The sequence below is a fragment of the Caretta caretta genome, chromosome 2 (genome assembly GCF_965140235.1).
Source record: "Caretta caretta isolate rCarCar2 chromosome 2, rCarCar1.hap1, whole genome shotgun sequence".
NCBI lineage: Eukaryota > Metazoa > Chordata > Testudines > Cheloniidae > Caretta > Caretta caretta.
In genome coordinates this window covers 271,761,333-271,777,339 of record NC_134207.1, presented here as the reverse complement: position 1 = coordinate 271,777,339, position 16,007 = coordinate 271,761,333, and the positions used below count along the sequence as shown (strand labels likewise).

Here is a 16,007-nt window from a genome sequence, read left to right as displayed (position 1 = left end):
ATTAGGCTTAGACTTGCGTGTTTTGTTTTATTTTGCATGGTAACTTACTTTGTTCTGTCTGTTATTACTTGGAACCACTTAAATCCTACTTTTTATACTTAATAAAATCACTTTTGCTTATTATTGAACCCAGAGTTAGTAATTAATTCCTGGGGGAGCAAACAGCTGTGCATATCTCTCTATCTGTGTCATAGAGGGCGGACAATTTATTAGTTTACCCTGTAAAAGCTTTATACAGAGTAAAATGGATTTATTTGGGGTTTGGATCCCACTGGGAGCTGGGTGTCTGGGTGCTAGAGACAGGAGCACTTCTTAAGCTGTTTTCAGTTAAGTCTGCAGCTTTTGGGTGATGTGGTTCAGACCTGGGTCTGTGTTTGTAGCAGGCTGGTGTGTTTGGCTCTACAAGACAGGGTATGAAGTCCCAAGCTGGCAGGGAAAATGGGCTCAGAGGTGGTCTCAGCACATCAGGTGGCAGTCCCAAGGGGGTCTCTGTAACCGAACCCGTCACACTGGGGCCGCACAGTCACAGGCAACTTGTCTCTCCTCTGCGGGGAGGACAGCACTATGAGGCATATATGGTCCTTGGCTGCCTCAGATGCCTCCGGCTTCAAGGAGAGTTGGAGGTGATCACCTTGGAGGTCCGAGGACTGTTGAGGATTCGGACTCAACTGAACCCCAGATGGGGCAGGAGTCAACGAGACCCTAGAAGGCTGGAGAGACGAGGTGGCCAGGAGAGATGAAGTAGCCTGGCTTGAGACACTCGTTGATGACACAGGTCCCCTGGTCTTTAGAGAGGGAGACCGACCCCTCTCTGGCCTTTTCTTCTTTTGTGCCACCGGGGACTGAGAACGGTGCTGCACCAAAGAGGGTTTTTTATGAGCGGAGCTGTGAGACCTTAGGGTTCTTGTTCGGCGCTGACTCGCGCACCATAGGTGCCGAAGCACTGTGGACCAACAAGGAAGTGCTTGGCATTGGTTCTGCAGACCCCGGGCTGGAATGTATCCAGAGTGCCGCTTCCATTAGCAGGATCTTAAGTCTTTGCTCCCAGTCTTTAATGGTCCTAGGGCGAAAACCCTTGCAGATCCTGCACTTGTCCTTTTGGTGGCTCTCCCTGAGGCACCAGAAACAAGAAGAGTGTGTGTCATTCTTGGGCATAAACTTGCCACAGTCCTCGCAGAGTTTGAACCCTGGGGACCCAGGCATGCCCCAGAACTGGGGAAAACGTTGTTGGGGGGAGAAACCCCCCCAAGAATCACAACAACTAACTATGATTACTAACTAACTAACTATTTACACTATTTTACAATCAAAACTGAAAAGAACACTGCCAAAAGTGCTTGCAAGCAAGAGTGAGTGTTGTTCCAGCTAGCCATCACCAGCGGTAAGAAAGAACTGAGGGGGTGGGGGATCGGCAGGGCCTTATATTGGGCGCCATGAGGGTGCAACTCCAGGGGGTGCCCACGCCGACCCTACGGATGCTGCTAAGGGAAAAATCTTCTGGCTGGCGTGCATGAGGTGTACACACCACCTGATTGGAATGGACATGAACAAGCACTTGAAGAAGAACGGAACTTGTGAATAAATTTGTTCAGCAGCTGGAGGTCCAAGAAAGTGTGGATGCCACCCCCTTTCTTCAGCATGAGGAAATTGGGGGCATAGAAGGCTCTGGTAGCACTGCAGAGAGTGTTTTATAGCGCCCTTATAGAAGAGGGCATCCACTTCCTCTCGGAGAAGGTGAGAATGCGATAACGTGGCAGGGTGCTCCTGGGGTGGGCAACAAGGCGGGCAGGAGAGGAATTCAATTAGGTGCATGTAGCTTTTTATTTAATGTAAAGTGCATTTTGTAATGTGGTATTATACCACTATGCGTTCGGCTCTGATTGTTACAGTTTCAAGCAAAAGTTGCCTCTGCTATTTGCTTCAGATTTAGAGTCTCTAGGAACACATAAAGACCAAGGGTAGTGACCACACAGACATTAGTGATCTTTATGATGGGATGCATTGCACCCTCAGCAAGTTTGCGGATGACACTAAGCTGGTGGGAGAGGTAGATATGCTGGAGGGTAGGGATAGGGTCCAGAGTGACCTAGACAAAGTGGAGGATTGGGCCAAAAGAAATATGATGAGGTTCAACAAGGACAAGTGCAGAGTCCTGCACTTAGGACAGAAGAATCCCATGCACTTCTACAGGCTGGGGACCAACTGGCTAAGCAGCAGTTCTACAGAAAAGGACCTGGGAATTACAGTGGACAAGAAGCTGGATATGAGTCAACAGTGTGACCTTGTTGCCAAGAAGGTCAACAGCATATTGGGCTGCATTAGTAGGAGCACTGCCTGCAGATCGAGGGAAGTGATTATTCCCCTCTATTTAGCACTGGTGAGGCCACATCTGGTGTACTGCATCCAGTTTTGTGCATCACATTACAGAAAGGATGTGGAGAAATTTGGAGGAGTCCACCGGAGAGCAATTAAAATGATTAGGGGGCTGTGACACATGATTTACGAGGAGAGGCTGAGGAAACTGGGGTTATTTAGTCTGCAGAAGAGAAGAGAGAGGGGAGATTTGATAGCAGCCTTCAACTACCTAAAGGGGGGTTCCAAAGAGGATGGAGCTAGGTTGTTCTCAGTGGTGGCAGATGACAGAACAAGGAGCAATGGTCTCAAGTTGTAGTGGGGGTGGTCTAGGCTGGATATTAGAAAAAACTATTTCACTAGGAGGGTGGTGAAACACTGGAATGGGTTCCCCAGGAAGGTGGTGGAATCTCCATCCTTAGAGGTTTTTAAGGCCCAGCTTGACAAAGCCCTGGCTGGGATGATTTAGTTGGGGTTGGTCCTGCTTTGAGCAGGGGGTTGGACTAGATGACTTGCTGAGGTCTCTTCCAACCCTAATCTTCTATGATTCTATAATTCACAAGTATGTGGTTAAGTCTATTTTACAAGTTTTATTAAAGTTACAATTAAAGTTATGATCACCTACGCACATAGAAATTCTATAAAGACCTATGCACAAGTTACAAATATAGTTATACTCACATACTTAACAACAGTGTTAGGGTCTGATGGGTTTCTCATGGCTTGATCCTCAGTGGAGGGATGGTTCCTGCTGGAGTTCCCCATAGGGAGCTCAATTTTCCTGGTCTGGGCACCCTCTTTTATAATGTAATTCTGACTATACCTTATTAGCATTTATGTACATAGTGCACTCTGTGGTTAGGGCATGTGGTAGAAAAATGTGATTACTGGGTATCTTGCATCGCTATGGGTACCCGCATGGCCCCACAATATGCCAACATTTTTATGGCTGACTAAGAACAACGCTTCCTCAGCTCTCGTCCACTCACGCCCCTTCTCTACCTACGCTACATTGATGACATCTTCATCATCTGGACCCATGGGAAGGAAATCCTGGAAGAATTCCACCATGATTTCAATAGCTTCCACCCCACCATCAACCTCAGCCAAGACCAATCTACACGGGAGGTCCACTTCCTAGACACCACGGTGCAAATAAGTGACGGCCACGTTAACACCACCCTATACCGAAAACCCACCAACCGCTATGCCTACCTTCATGCCTCCAGGTTCCATCCCAGACACACCACATGATCCATTATCATAGAATCATAGAATATCCGGGTTGGAAGGGACCTCAGGAGGTCATCTAGTCCAACCCCCTGCTCAAAAGCAGGACCCATCCCCAATTAAATCATCCCAGCCAGGGCTTTGTCAAGCCTTAAAAACTTCTAAGGAAGGAGATTCCACCACCTCCCTAGGCAACGCATTCCAGTGTTTCACCACCCTCTTAGTGAAAAAGTTTTTCCTAATATCCAACCTAAACCTCCCCCACTGCAACTTGAGACCATTACTCCTTGTCCTGTCCTCTTCCACCACTGAGAATAGTCTAGAACCATCCTCTCTGGAACCACCTCTCAGGTAGTTGAAAGCAGCTATCAAATCCCCCCTCATTCTTCTCTTCCGCAGACTAAACAATCCCAGTTCCCTCAGCCTCTCCTCATAAGTCATGTGTTCCAGACCCCTAATCATTTTTGTTGCCCTTCGCTGGACTCTTTCCAATTTATCCACATCCTTCTTGTAGTGTGGGGCCCAAAACTGGACACAGTACTCCAGATGAGGCCTCACCAATGTTGAATAGAGGGGGACGATCACGTCCCTCGATCTGCTCGCTATGCCCCTACTTATACATCCCAAAATGCCATTGGCCTTCTTGGCAACAAGGGCACACTGCTGACTCATATCCAGCTTCTCGTCCACTGTCACCCCTAGGTCCTTTTCCGCAGAACTGCTGCCTAGCCATTCGGTCCCTAGTCTGTAGCTGTGCATTGGGTTCTTCCGTCCTAAGTGCAGGACCCTGCACTTATCCTTATTGAACCTCATCAGATTTCTTTTGGCCCAATCCTCCAATTTGTCTAGGTCCCTCTGTATCCTATCCCTGCCCTCCAGCGTGTCTACCACTCCTCCCAGTTTAGTATCATCCGCAAATTTGCTGAGAGTGCAATCCACACCATCCTCCAGATCATTTATGAAGATATTGAACAAAACCGGCCCCAGGACCGACCCTTGGGGCACTCCACTTGACACCGGCTGCCAACTAGACATGGAGCCATTGATCACTACCCGTTGAGCCCGACAATCTAGCCAACTTTCTACCCACCTTATAGTGCATTCATCCAGCCCATACTTCCTTAACTTGCTGACAAGAATACTGTGGGAGACCGTGTCAAAAGCTTTGCTAAAGTCAAGATACAATACATCCACTGCTTTCCCTTCATCCACAGAACCAGTAATCTCATCATAAAAGGCGATTAGATTAGTCAGGCATGACCTTCCCTTGGTGAATCCATGCTGACTGTTCCTGATCACTTTCCTCTCATGTAAGTGCTTCAGGATTGATTCCTTGAGGACCTGCTCCATGATTTTTCCGGGGACTGAAGTGAGGCTGACTGGCCTATAGTTCCCAGGATCCTCCTTCTTCCCTTTTTTAAAGATTGTCTACAGCCAAGCACTGAAGTACAACCGCATTTGCTCCAACCCCTCAGACAGAGACCAACACCTACAAGATCTTCAAAACTACAATACCCACATGAGGAAATAAGGAAACAGATCAACAGAGCCAGACGTGTACCCAGAAGCCTCCTGCTGCAAAAAAAGCCCAAGAAAGAAACCAACAGAACTCCACTGGCCATCACATATAGTCCTCAGCTAAAACCTCTCCAACGCATCATCAGTGATCTACAACCCATCCTGGACAACAATCCCTCACTTTCACAGGCCTTGGGAGGCAGGCCAGTCCTCACCAACAGACAACCCGCCAACCTGAAGCATATTCTCACCAGCAACTACACACCACACCATAGTAACTCTAACTCAGAAACCAATCCATGCAACAAACCTCGATGCCAACTCTGCCCACATATCTACACCAGCGACACCATCACAGGACCTAACCAGATCAGCCACACCATCACTGGTTCATTCACCTGCACATCCACCAACCATCATGTGCCAGCAATGCCCCTCTGCTATGTACATCGGCCAAACTGGACAGTCCCTATGTAAAAGGATAAATGGACACAAATCAGATATTAGGAATGGCAATATACAAAAACCTGTAGGAGAACACTTCAACCTCCCTGGACACACAATAGAAGATTTAAAGGTAGCCATCCTGCAGCCAAAAAACTTCAGGACCAGACTTCAAAGAGAAACTGCTGAGCTTCAGTTCATTTGCAAATTTGACACCATCAGTTCAGGATTAAACAGAGACTGTGAATGGCTCGCCAACTACAAAAGCAGTTTCTCCTCCCTTGGTGTTCACACCTCAACTGCTAGAAGAGGGCCCCATCCCCCCTGATTGAACTAACCTCATTATCCCTAGCCTGATTCTTGCTTGCATATTTATACCTGCCTCTGGAAATTTCCACTACATGCATCCGACGAAGTGGGTATTCATCCATGAAAGCTTATGCTCCAATACGTCTAAGTCTATAAGGTGCCACAGGACTCTTTGCCACTTTTACAGATCCAGACTAACACGGCTACCCCTCTGATACCTGTAAGCAAAAAATTACTCTTACTGTTAATTTTTTGCAATATCACCCATTGGTACATCTTTTCCCATAACCTCAGGGCATCGGGTTATTCTTTGGTCATTTACTTATGTTAGCATTTCTTTGCTCCAAGGCTGAAAATAGCGAGCTAAAATCTTGCAGGCTTCAGCCTACAGGCCTTGCGTTCCAGCTTACTTACTTAGAAACCTAATATATAATTACCCCTTCTAAATACTAATCAATCTTATACTTCTATAATCCTACAATTTAACTCTATTTAGCATACAGTGATTATATATGACATAACATGTTAGTTAATCATAACATCACACAATAAATGAACAATAAACTAAAATCATTGGCTACATACCCCTAATGGACAATGTCCAGCACCCAGTGGTCAGTGGTAATCTTGCCCCAGTTGTGTGCGAAGAGGGTGAGGCAACCCCCAGAAACCATCTGCAGGGCAGTGAGGTGGGGAGAGGAAGGTTCATGGGTCAGGGAAGGAGTCAAAAGGGTTGCTTGGAGGGACATTGAGGGAGGGTAGAAGCAGGAGTAGCAGCAGCAGCAGAATAGCGGGATTGCTGGGAGTGTGGATGATGCCAAGAAGAATCTGGTAGGTGCTCAGGGTAAGGTTGGTATGAGGGCCGAGGGTGGGGTATAAAGGCCCAGTAACCGGAGAGTGGCACAAAAGTCTCTGCGGGAGTGCAAAGACTCGTCCATTTTGTCATTGAACAACTTGTGGTTGTCGAAGGAGAGATCCTCATGGTGGTCTGGACCTCTTTTGGGAAGCCGCCAGACTGGAGCCAGGGAGTCCCGGTGAAGGATGACTCCAGATGCCAGTGAGTGGGAAGCAGTATTGGCAGCATCAACCACAGCCTGGAGAGCCCCCTTGGCCATCAACTTTCCGTCATCTAGGAGATGTTGGAAGTCCTGCTGTTTCTCTTGGAGAAGGAAGGCCTGGAAATCCACAAGGTTGGAGCATGAAAGGAAGTCATACTTGGCCAGGATGGCCTAATAGCTGGCAATGCAGAACTGGAGGCCAGCAGAGGAGTAAACCTTGCAGCACAGGAGGTCAAACTTCTTGGTGGCCCAATCAGGGGGTGGGGACTGCAGGTGGTGCTAGCAGGTGTGCTTGGTCGCAGCTTGGACCACCAGTGAGTTGGGGAGCAGGTGGGTGAAAAGAAAGTCCCTGCCCTTGGAGGGCACCAAGTATTGGTGTTCTGTCTGCTTTAGTGTAGAGGCACAGGAGGCTGGAGAGTGCCAACCGGTCTGGACCAGTTGCAGGAGGGCATCATGGATAGGGAGGGCAGTACACGAGAGTCCGGGGGTTGTAGGATGTCCAGGAATGCCGTCAGTGCCTGTGGATCCTGGACATCTTCGACAGGCAGACTGAGGGCCATGGCCATACGTCGAAGTAAGTCCTGGTACTGCACATGGTTGGCGGGGGGAGAGAGAGCGGGAAGAATGATGGCATCGTCTGGAGATGAGGAGGTGCCTGTATGGACTGGAGGTGGTGAAGATACCACCAGTACCGCTGGAGTGGGGATGGCCAGAGGTTCCTTGAAGACAGAGGGAGGGGCTGTGTGTGATGGGGATGGTTGGTGCTGTGATGGTTGGTGCTGTGATGCTGAGATGGCACCCTGCGCTCACGGCAGCGGTTCCAGGCGGCCCAGTAGGGTCAGGCGTAGGGGTTGCCAGGCAGCGCCGGCACCTGCGGGTAGTCGAACCATGGGTTGGCCAGTGGAGCATACACCAGAGGGTATAGTTGGCACCAAGGGTCCAGGCTTTAGGACCGTGCAGGCAAAAATGTGGGATCTGGTAGGCAGGACCGCTCGGAATCAGACGACGGGTCTGGTAGGTATAGAGCTGTTGGGAGTGTCAGTGCAGGAAGGGTGGGATTGTCCAGGAGCAGAGGTGCACCTGTGGAAGAGCCCAGCCGAGAAGTGTGGAGCGGAGTGAGAGGCTGGAGCAGGAGCAGCTTGTCCGCGGGAGATGATAGGCAAAGAGCGACTGGAGGCCTGGAGCGGGCAGAGAAGCCCACACACAGCAGCATGAGCTTAGCCGTTGGTGTGAGCGAGGACAAACATCCCAGCGGGCGCAGCACCGAGCAGGCCAGTCCGGATGGGCACGGTGGAGTTAACTGCAGCAGGGGCAACGGCGGCGGGCCAGTCACCATGTCTGGTGTTGGGGCCGGTAGAGGGCGGTGCTTTTAACTTGTTCTCAGAGAGGGACTTCTTCGGAGCAGGAACATCCGGGTCAACATACAACTTCTCAGCTGACCTGGCACAGCTCAGGGAGGCAACACTGCATTTGGGGGCAGTCCCTGTCGGGGAGCCACCCTTGTGCCCATGAGTGAGCTTCTTATGCGTACAGTGGGCTTTTGGGGGATGCACTGGTGCCGTCAGTGCCGGTCAGGAAGGGCACAGGGAGGTGCTCACTGCCAGTGTTGAGTGTAGTTCCAGAGGATCAGTGAGTCCTGAACCCAGGAGCGCATGTTCTTGCAGAGGCAGTTCTCTGGCCTCCCGGGTGTGTGGTGGGAACGATTGGCAGATGGAGCAGCGGGCAGTGATGTGAGCCTCACCAAGGCAATAAAGACAAGGTTGGCGCTTGTCACTCATAGAGAAGTAGCATGGGCACGAAGCACAGTGTTTTAACCCTACTGCCAGGGCATAATCCCCGGGAGGGGAGAAGTCCAACAGAAAACTAACTGATGAACAAACGGACAACAAACAACTAAAACTAGAAGAAAACTATGTACAACTAACAGAAGCAGTTCTCTTAGCAAGCTAAGAGCACTGAGGAACAGAGGTTGCGACTCTGGCCATGTGGCGGTAAGAGGGAACTGGAGTGACGTCGACTCACACAGCCTCTTAAATCCTTGGATGCGCCAAGCAGCAATGCACAACGCATGTGCAGGTCAATGGACACTACTATGAACAGTTCCAGCTCTGGCACATGGCATGCATGCATACCCACGTTTAGAATCCACATAGGGAGCAACACTTGAAGAAGAATTAGAGAGTTTCCATTTGTTTAATGTTCATTTTTAAATGTGCTGTTCTTGTCACATATTTTGCATAAGGGTTCTCTTATTTCTCATTGTGTTTGGTCTAATTTTACACTGTATATTCTTCAGCCATTGGGCTACTTCTTTTACACATTTAGTGAGGTGCATAGCACAGTTTTGGGTGAGACATAAATAATTATTGTTATTTATTGTAGCCATATTAAATTTAATTTAAAGTTTTTTTTTGGAGGGAGCTATTAATGATAAGATAGTGGTTTACCATAGCATACAATGTAATAATCTAACTAGTAATTGAAAATCCTACCTAAGTACAATGTGGGCAGTTAATATTACTCCAAAGACTGACATTTCTCAGTTACTGATTTTAGTATATTTAAACTGGCATCTTCAATATTGCAGTAATAGGGCTTGGCATTTAATCTTCTTGTCTATCATTTTAAGGAAATTAAAATCAAGCAACAGTTATGCTGAGGCACTGTGGGATTAGGTAGCTGTGTTTTGTACAACTTCATAGGATTTCATTTCATAGCCAGAGGGCCCCAGCTCAGCCCTACACCCCAAACTCATCATCATCTGATCATAGCAGTTTAGTTATCAACTCCATGCAGACAACTCAAATACACATCTGCATTCAGGACTTCTGAAGGGAAGGGAAAGTGTCTTTATTTGTTTCTGTGAACCATTATTATTCATTATTGTACTGCAATAAAACCTAGAGTTCCCAGTCAAGGATCAAAACTTCATTGTGTTGGGTGATATAGTCATGAAATAAAAGACAGTCCCTGGACCAAGGCGAAAACACAATAGGTGGACAAAATAAATGAAGTATTTTTCATTATAAACAGTAGTCAGACTTGCCCTCTAACTAGTCATTATCACCTGGCAGCTTTTTGTACACATCAAGGCAAAGGTGAGTCATAAAGGGGGATTTGCATGGCAAAGCACCTACCATGCTCGCAGGTGCTCAAAATAGCAAATAAAATACTTCACAAATCTTTTTAGTAAAGCTACATGGATCAGAACCAATGAAAAATATTTGTTGAAACCTTTGTGAGCTACAAACACTTCTCTCACATTACAATTTTTCTAAAAGATCTGCTCTAGGAATTATTTTGGGGAAGTTCTATGGCCTGTGTTATAGGGGAAGCCAAACTAGATGATCACAATGGTCCCTTCTGTCCTTGGAATTTATGAATCTGAATATGCACAGCTCAAGCCCATGCTCGACTGACTCCTCTTCCCTCCCAGAATGCCCTGCTCACCTTGAGATCCCTGCTCTGGGATCGGAGAAGATCTTGAATGTATCCTTTGGGATCTTTAGAGAAACTCAGCATGAAATCACGTTGTATCTTTAGCTGGTTTATAGATTCAATTGTCTCATGAATCTGAAAAGTAGAAGAAATAATATGGACATTCTTGTATTTACGTGTCCCCAAGCCACAGTGTGTCTGAGTTTATCCTCTTTAGCCCATCTGTAATTCATATGAAACACAGAACTGTCATTTTGACAAATTACAGTTATTAAGAATCCCAAGGCATCTTTTCCCAGAATAAGCATGTTAACTCTGATGTCTTGGCCATGTTCTGCTTTCCTGACTGCTCCTACACTTCACCTAGATACAGAATTCTTTTTCACATCCTGCCCTGAACTGTTGGATAGTATGAAGCATGCACTGTCAAGAACTAACTTATTTCACTGGAGGATTCAGTGATCCCTGTGGACAGTGAGCCAGTTTGCCAAGTCTGTTAAGATATTTTGGGATCTTTCTGGATGAAAGATGCTATATAAATATGTAAATAGAATTGTCTCTATTAAAACAAAGCAACAAATATAGGCACTGATGCAGGAAAACACTAAAGCACAAGGGCCCACAATAGTGGTACCCTTAACTCACTCAACAATATTGTTAATCTATCCAGCTACACTCTTAGCCCAGCAGAAGAGCCTGTCCTATCTCAGGGCCTCTCCTTCTGCCCCACCACCCCCATTGACATCATACAGTTCTGCAGCGACCTAGAATCCTACTTTCACCGTCTCTGACTCAAGGAATATTTCCACCACACTGCTGAACAGCACACTAACCGACAGAAACCTTCCTACCAATAAAAAGAAAAGGAGTACTTGTGGCACCTTAGAGACTAACCAATTTATTTGAGCATGAGCTTTCGTGAGCTACAGCTCACTTCATCAGATGTATACCGTGGAAACTGCAGCAGACTTTATATACACACAGAGAATATGAAACAATACCTCCTCCCACCCCACTGTCCTGCTGGTAATAGCTTATCTAAAGTGATCAACAGGTGGGCCATTTCCAGCACAAATCCAGGTTTTCTCACCCTCCACCCCCCCACACAAATTCACTCTCCTGCTGGTGCTAGCCCATCCAAAGTGACAACTCTTTACATAATCAAGTCAGGCTATTTCCTGCATAGATCCAGGTTTTCTCATATCCCCCCCACCCCCATACACACACAAACTCACTCTCCTGCTGGTAATAGCTCATCTAAACTGACCACTCTCCAAGTTTAAATCCAAGTTAAACCAGAACATCTGGGGGGGGGGGGGTAGGAAAAAACAAGAGGAAACAGGCTACCTTGCATAATGACTTAGCCACTCCCAGTCTCTATTTAAGCCTAAATTAATAGTATCCAATTTGCAAATGAATTCCAATTCAGCAGTTTCTCGCTGGAGTCTGGATTTGAAGTTTTTTTGTTTTAAGATAGCGACCTTCATGTCTGTGATTGCGTGATCAGAGAGATTGAAGTGTTCTCCGACTGGTTTATGAATGTTATAATTCTTGACATCTGATTTGTGTCCATTTATTCTTTTACGTAGAGACTGTCCAGTTTGACCAATGTACATGGCAGAGGGGCATTGCTGGCACATGATGGCATATATCACATTGGTGGATGTGCAGGTGAACGAGCCTCTGATAGCGTGGCTGATGTTATTAGGCCCTGTGATGGTGTCCCCTGAATAGATATGTGGGCACAATTGGCAACGGGCTTTGTTGCAAGGATAAGTTCCTGGGTTAGTGGTTCTGTTGTGTGGTATGTGGTTGTTGGTGAGTATTTGCTTCAGGTTGCGGGGCTGTCTGTAGGCAAGGACTGGCCTGTCTCCCAAGACTTGTGAGAGTGTTGGGTCATCCTTTAGGATAGGTTGCAGATCCTTAATAATGCGTTGGAGGGGTTTTAGTTGGGGGCTGAAGGTGACCGCTAGTGGCGTTCTGTTATTTCTTTGTTAGGCCTGTCCTGTAGTAGGTAACTTCTGGGAACTCTTCTGGCTCTATCAATCTGTTTCTTTACTTCTGCAGGTGGGTATTGTAGTTGTAAGAAAGCTTGACAGAGATCTTGTAGGTGTTTGTCTCTGTCTGAGGGGTTGGAGCAAATGCGGTTGTATCGCAGAGCTTGGCTGTAGACGATGGATCGTGTGGTGTGGTCAGGGTGAAAGCTGGAGGCATGCAGGTAGGAATAGCGGTCAGTAGGTTTCCGGTATAGGGTGGTGTTTATGTGGCCATTGTTTATTAGCACTGTAGTGTCCAGGAAGTGGATCTCTTGTGTGGACTGGACCAGGCTGAGGTTGGTGGTGGGATGGAAATTGTTGAAATCATGGTGGAATTCCTCAAGGGCTTCTTTTCCATGGGTCCAGATGATGAAGATGTCATCAATATAGCGCAAGTAGAGTAGGGGCTTTAGGGGACGAGAGCTGAGGAAGCGTTGTTCTAAATCAGCCATAAAAATGTTGGCATACTGTGGGGCTATGCGGGTACCCATAGCAGTGCCGCTGATCTGAAGGTATACATTGTCCCCAAATGTAAAATAGTTATGGGTAAGGACAAAGTCACAAAGTTCAGCCACCAGGTTAGCCGTGACATTATCGGGGATAGTGTTCTTGACGGCTTGTAGTCCATCTTTGTGTGGAATGTTGGTGTAGAGGGCTTCTACATCCATAGTAGCCAGGATGGTGTTATCAGGAAGATCACCGATGGATTGAAGTTTCCTCAGGAAGTCAGTGGTGTCTCGAAGGTAGCTGGGAGTGCTGGTAGCGTAGGGCCTGAGGAGGGAGTCTACATAGCCAGACAATCCTGCTGTCAGGGTGCCAATGCCTGAGATGATGGGGCGCCCAGGATTTCCAGGTTTATGGATCTTGGGTAGTAGATAGAATATCCCAGGTCGGGGTTCCAGGGGTGTGTCTGTGCGGATTTGATCTTGTGCTTTTTCAGGAAGTTTCTTGAGCAAATGCTGTAGTTGCTTTTGGTAACTCTCAGTGGGATCATAGGGTAATGGCTTGTAGAAACTCGTGTTGGAGAGCTGCCGAGCAGCCTCTTGTTCATATTCCGACCTATTCATGATGACAACAGCACCTCCTTTGTCAGCCTTTTTGATTATGATGTCAGAGTTGTTTCTGAGGCTGTGGATGGCATTGCGTTCCGCATGGCTGAGGTTATGGGGCAAGTGATGCTGCTTTTCCACAATTTCAGCCCGTGCACGTTGGCGGAAGCACTCTATGTAGAAGTCCAGTCTGCTGTTTCGACCTTCAGGAGGAGTCCATCTAGAATCCCTCTTTCTGTAGTGTTGGCAGGGAGACCTCTGTGGATTAGTATGTTGTTCAGAGGTATTTTGGAAATATTCCTTGAGACGGAGACGTCGAAAATAGGATTCTAGGTCACCACAGAACTGTATCATGTTCGTGGGGGTGGAGGGGCAGAAGGAGAGGCCCCGAGATAGAACAGCTGCTTCTGCTGGGCTGAGAGTATAGTTGGATAGGTTAACAATATTGCTAGGTGGGGTGAGGGAACCATTGCTGTGGCCCCTTGTAGCATGTAGTAGTTTAGAAAGTTTAGTGTCCTTTTTCTTTTGTAGAGAAGCAAAGTGTGCGTTGTAAATGGGTTGTCTAGTTTTAGTAAAATCCAGGCACGAGGAAGTTTGTGTGGAAGGTTGGTTCTTTATGAGAGTATCCATTTTTGAGAGCTCATTCTTAATCTTTCCCTGTTTGCTGTAGAGGATCTTGATCAGGTGATTCCGCAGTTTCTTTGAGAGCGTGAGGCACAAGCTGTCAGCATAGTCTGTGTGGTATGTAGATTGTAATGGATTTTTTACCTTCAGTCCTTTTGGTACGATGTCCATCTGTTTGCATTTGGAAAGGAAGATGATGTCTGTCTGTATCTGTACAAGTTTTTTCATGCAGTTGATAGATTTCCACTCCATACGGCTAAATGCAGTGCCTTGCATAATGACAGGTTTCAGAGGAACAGCCGTGTTAGTCTGTATTCGCAAAAAGAAAAGGAGTACTTGTGGCACCTTAGAGACTAACCAATTTATTTGAGCATGAGCTTTCGTGAGCTACAGCTCACTTCATCAGATGTATACCGTGGAAACTGCAGCAGACTTTATATACACACAGAGAATATGAAAAAATACCTCCTCCCACCCCACTGTCCTGCTGGTAATAGCTTATCTAAAGTGATCAGCTAAGTCATTATGCAAGGTAGCCTGTTTCCTCTTGTTTTTTCCTAACCCCCCCCCCCCCCCGATGTTCTGGTTTAACTTGGATTTAAACTTGGAGAGTGGTCAGTTTAGATGAGCTATTACCAGCAGGAGAGTGAGTTTGTGTGTGTATGGGGGTGGGGGGGATGTGAGAAAACCTGGATCTATGCAGGAAATAGCCCGACTTGATTATGTAAAGAGTTGTCACTTTGGATGGGCTAGCACCAGCAGGAGAGTGAATTTGTGTGGGGGGGTGGAGGGTGAGAAAACCTGGATTTGTGCTGGAAATGGCCCACCTGTTGATCACTTTAGATAAGCTATTACCAGCAGGACAGTGGGGTGGGAGGAGGTATTGTTTCATATTCTCTGTGTGTATATAAAGTCTGCTGCAGTTTCCACGGTATACATCTGATGAAGTGAGCTGTAGCTCATGAAAGCTCATGCTCAAATAAATTGGTTAGTCTCTAAGGTGCCACAAGTACTCCTTTTCTTTTTGCGAATACAGACTAACACGGCTGTTCCTCTGAAACCTTCCTACCAATGCTACAAAAAGAAGGATTCTGCGTGGACTCCTCCTGAAGGTCGAAACAACAGACTGGACTTCTACATAGAATGCTTTCACCGATGAGCACGGGCTGAAATTGTGGAAAAGCAGCATCACTTTCCCTATAACCTCAGCCGTGCAGAACACAACGCCATCCACAGCCTCAGAAGCAACTCTGGCATTATAATCAAAAAGGCTGATAAAGGAGGTGCTGTAGTCATCATGAATAGGTCGAAATATGAACGAGAGGCTGCTAGGCAACTCTCTGACACCACATTCTACAGGCCATTACTCTCTGATCCCACTGAAGGTTACTAAAAGAAACTACACCATCTACTCAAGAAACTCTCTGAAGAAGCACAGGAACAAATCTACACAGACACACCCCTAGAGACCCGACCAGGGGTATTCTATCTGCTACCCAAGATCCATAAGCCTGGGAATCCTGGACGCCCCACCATCTCGGGCATTGGCACCCTGACAGCAGGATTGTCTGGCTATGTAGACTCCCTCCTCAGGCCCTATGCTACCAGCACTCCCAGCTATCTTCGAGACACCACTGACTTCCTGAGGAAACTACAATCCATTGGTGATCTTCCTGAAAACAACATCCTGGCCACCATGGATGGAGAAGCTCTCTACACCAACTTTCCACACAAAGATGGACTACAAGCTGTCAGGAACAGTATCCCCGATAATGTCACGGCAAACCTGGTGGCTGAACTTTGTGACTTTGTCCTCACCCACAACTATTTCACATTTGGGGACAATTTATACCTTCAAGTCAGCAGCACTGCTATGGGTACCCACATAGCCCCGCAGTATGCCAACATTTTTATGGCTGACTCAGAACAACGCTTCCTCAGCTCTCGTC

The 16,007-nt window shown here is 47.1% G+C and overlaps 1 protein-coding gene across 12 annotated transcripts in view; it reads right to left on the bottom strand.

Moving 5' to 3' along the window:
* The window catches only part of SMARCD3 (SWI/SNF related BAF chromatin remodeling complex subunit D3), a 268,276-nt gene that overhangs the window by 28,845 nt on the left and 223,424 nt on the right, over positions 1 to 16,007 (bottom strand). For all 12 annotated transcript variants that reach the window (XM_048842073.2, XM_048842074.2, XM_075126139.1 and 9 more), the window contains one exon: positions 10,362 to 10,484. In XM_048842073.2, coding sequence (XP_048698030.1) covers positions 10,362 to 10,484 — 123 coding nt within the window. The remainder of the gene's footprint in view (positions 1 to 10,361; positions 10,485 to 16,007) is intronic.